The sequence below is a fragment of the Glandiceps talaboti genome, chromosome 17 (genome assembly GCF_964340395.1).
Source record: "Glandiceps talaboti chromosome 17, keGlaTala1.1, whole genome shotgun sequence".
Taxonomy (NCBI): Eukaryota; Metazoa; Hemichordata; class Enteropneusta; family Spengelidae; genus Glandiceps; species Glandiceps talaboti.
Window position 1 is genome coordinate 20,226,727 of NC_135565.1, and position 3,490 is coordinate 20,230,216.

Sequence of the window (3,490 nt, forward strand, 5' to 3'; positions counted from 1 at the left end):
TCAGTTTATAAATACGTCGTCATGGCAACTAGGACTCACATTTCCGTCAACTTATAATCTAGCAGTACTTTTTAATAAAGAGATTATTTTTGCCAGGTTTGGACTTGCACTATTCTTTAAACTCAAGAAATATTTTTATAAACAGTTGCACACTTTGTATGTTTATTGATGCAGTCATTTTATAAAAATCATTTCATTTAGCAATATACACTGAAATGTTATCTCCACCCATCGGTTTATGGTAACTTGTAGACTTGTGTTCTAATAGACTGACTTATGGTGTTTGTTATATATATCGATTTGCAAAAATAAAGACTGAAAATCTCGCGTGATTGCGAAATCTCACGTGATTGCATAACATCGTTTTATGTGATTAATTAATTAGTATTTCAAAGTTCTGATCACTCTGTCTTTATCATTTATTCTATTTTCCCGCAAAACGGGTTTCTAACCATTCCCGCAAAGCATCCGTCATCAGTATTTCGGGATTCACACATTGAATACTAATGATGTTACCAATAAATGCCATTTTATCATCTTCAATGATGAAGGCTCTATCTGGTTGTCCAGCGTACGTCTGTGCAAACACATTCTCCATCGTATCCACGACCATACGAACTTTGACCTCGTCTTCTACATTGGATGTAAAAGTCTGGTACTGAGAGTCAGCTTCAATCAATCGTCTGAAAGAGACAAGTATAAGGTTGTTGTAGAATTAATAATGATAAAAACTGATTGCATTCATGTAGAGTTCTTACAAACACCATCAAACCACTTTTATACTAGAATTCTTGACTGATCATGAGTGAAATTTTATATTTATATTTTATATTAATGCAAACCCGGTTGCCTGACAACATCAGTCTCGATAACCCTGACGCCACTGCAATGATGAAACGTCTAAATTCCGGAAGTCAGAGGCCCGTTGGAGTCTGGGTAATCGAGACTAGAACAATATTACTATTTCATCATGCACAATCAAATATTTTATTTGTACATAACGCACCACAGTCAATGAATCAAATCATATCAAAATAAAGTCAGTTTACAAACCTGGCAGCTGCTATTCTCTCATCCATATTTCTGTGTTGGTCGTGAGTACTATAGTGCGCCCCCAACGCCCAACCATCTCTAGGATGAGCCTCCAAAACGTAGATGTACAAGAAATCGACTCTGTCTTTATATTCCTGATGCAGCTTATGCAGAGAGCCACTGTGAACAATGGCCTGAAGTCAAGAAGAAAATTAGTTAGGTAAAGAATTGGTAGAATTAACTTGTACATCATGATGTGGCATTCTTATATTAAGTAAACCTCATTCAAGTTCGTACACGTGACTGCTTGATCTAATGCAGAATTAGGGGTATATCAGCATTCATATATGTAAATTACACAAATTAGAGTTCTCTGTTTGAGGATTTTAAGTTGTTTAGCTTCACTGTCAGTGATGCTCTCGTCTTACCCTCAACGGTGGTCAGGATAGCGACCCGGATATAATCACCAGAGGGCGCTCTTTATGTACGTGCAGACGAGACAGCAAAATGTCCTCCTTTGTTTCCATGGCGACTAAGTTGACATCAGGTCTTGTATCACCAATTTTCAAGTCACCAATCCAGCATTTTGAACCATGAGATGACATGTACTTTAGTAATCCAAGCACCTGAATAGAGAGAATGAAAATTACACAATTCAAGTTCAAGGTGTTTTCATGTTAAAGCCACACAATGCTTGAATCAGTAAAATACTTTGGTTTATATATTAGCTGAAACATCTGAAAATAAAATAGGTGACTCAAAATAGTCACTTGTCTTCTTTGTATCTATATAACGTGTCTGTAATTAATTACCTCTTTATCGTTGCTATAGTAACGTCGTACAAGTGACGGCAATCTCTCGGTTAATAGGTTTGGGTCAATACCATTTTCCTTCAAAACTTGCTTTGATAAATCTTCCCAAACTCCTTCCAAACTGCCAAGCAACTTTGACGGGTCAGTTTTGAAAGGATGTAATCTTTCATTATATACCCGGACTGTTTCTTCGTCGAACATCAACTCTTCATACCTTTTGAGTATTTTAATAACGAGTTCTCTGTCTTCCAAAAATGACGCCATCTACGGGCCAACGAGACGAGGAATTGATGAAGCTGCCAATGGTATCTAGACTTTTTAGTGATAAATACTTAGATTATGGAGGAACCTTCAAAAACAGCTTTGCAAAGGGGTACCTGAAAAAATATTTTAAAAAGTTGCAATTTCTCACCCCCCCCCCTCCCTGTCATAAATAATGAACAGTCTATAATCGCCGATCAAAGTTCCAAACTAGACGTTCAAGTAGGAACAAACCCAACCAGATTTAAACTGAATACCAAGCTTCCGTAAGGGCAAAGTTTTGAGACTGCCGTTCCTACAGACAATTGTTGGAATACAACAGAACATACGCAATAAGTTATTTTTTCTCATTGATTGCTATTTGTTCATTGCTGTTAGTGATCTCCTGGCCAACAACAACAACATGTAATGTGAAGCGCTATAGAACGTTGTAGCATAGCACTCACCGTAGAAAGAGTTTTAAAGGCCAAAAAAAAATGTTTCTGGTCAGCGTCCATCACATAAGTACCACCCACCCCCTTCCCGTGTCAATTTTTTTCATGTTTGTCCAGCCAATTCAGCACGGTCTGCAGATGAAAGGGAAAACACAAAAGAAACTCTCCCTACATTAATTGCCACCAGTGAAGACAACTGCAAAACTAACCATGAACTAGCCCATGACATCTGCCCCACATACACACTTGCTGTAAAGTACTAAATAAAAACAGTAACTGCATTGATAAGTAGATTGATTAACATTTGTTGAGAATGTAAAAAGAAATAATCGCATCGTCGCACCACTTTAGACAACATTTCCTGACGAGAAACTATTTTTCCTTTTTAGTGGCCTACAAAAATATGCCAATAACTTATGAAAACTAAAAGCTACATCAATTTCAATTCAATTCAATTCAATTCAATTCAATATTTTCATGACAAGTGCGCTTTTGTATCACAAATGTATGTATCAAATTATATTGAATTTGAAGCGTGCATTCCATTCTTGAGATATAGCCTAATTACCGAAAACCATTAATTATGTAAATTGCTCGTTAATATATTCATGGAATGTTTACCGAAACCTAACCAGTTCTTGTCACTACCCTACAGAACACATGCAATAAATTTCGTTTGAATTGAGGCAGTCGTGTATTACAAAATGGTGATAAAGTCGCCCAAATTTAGACAACATTTCCTGACCAGAAACTATTTTTTTCTTTTTTATGGCCTACCGAAAATATGCCAATAACTTATTAAAACTAAAAGCTACAGGACAGGTGCAATTTTGGTATCACAAATGTATGTACCAGGTTATAATGAATTTGAAGCGTGTATTCTTGAGATATAGCCTAATTATATAGGTGAACGATTCATCGTTGATTCCACCATGGAAGTATAACCCATTT

General features: G+C 36.4%; 1 protein-coding gene across 1 annotated transcript; it reads right to left on the reverse strand.

Annotated features, from left to right (window-relative positions):
- Positions 1 to 424: 424 nt before the first annotated feature.
- Positions 425 to 2,108, reverse strand: LOC144448180 (type I iodothyronine deiodinase-like). The gene is made up of 4 exons (XM_078138333.1): positions 1,845 to 2,108; positions 1,521 to 1,658; positions 1,054 to 1,226; positions 425 to 683 (listed from the first exon to the last, which is right to left on the reverse strand). Exons 1-4 carry the CDS (start codon positions 2,106 to 2,108, stop codon positions 425 to 427), a joined length of 834 nt encoding a protein of 277 aa, XP_077994459.1.
- Between the last annotated feature and the right edge of the window lie 1,382 nt (positions 2,109 to 3,490).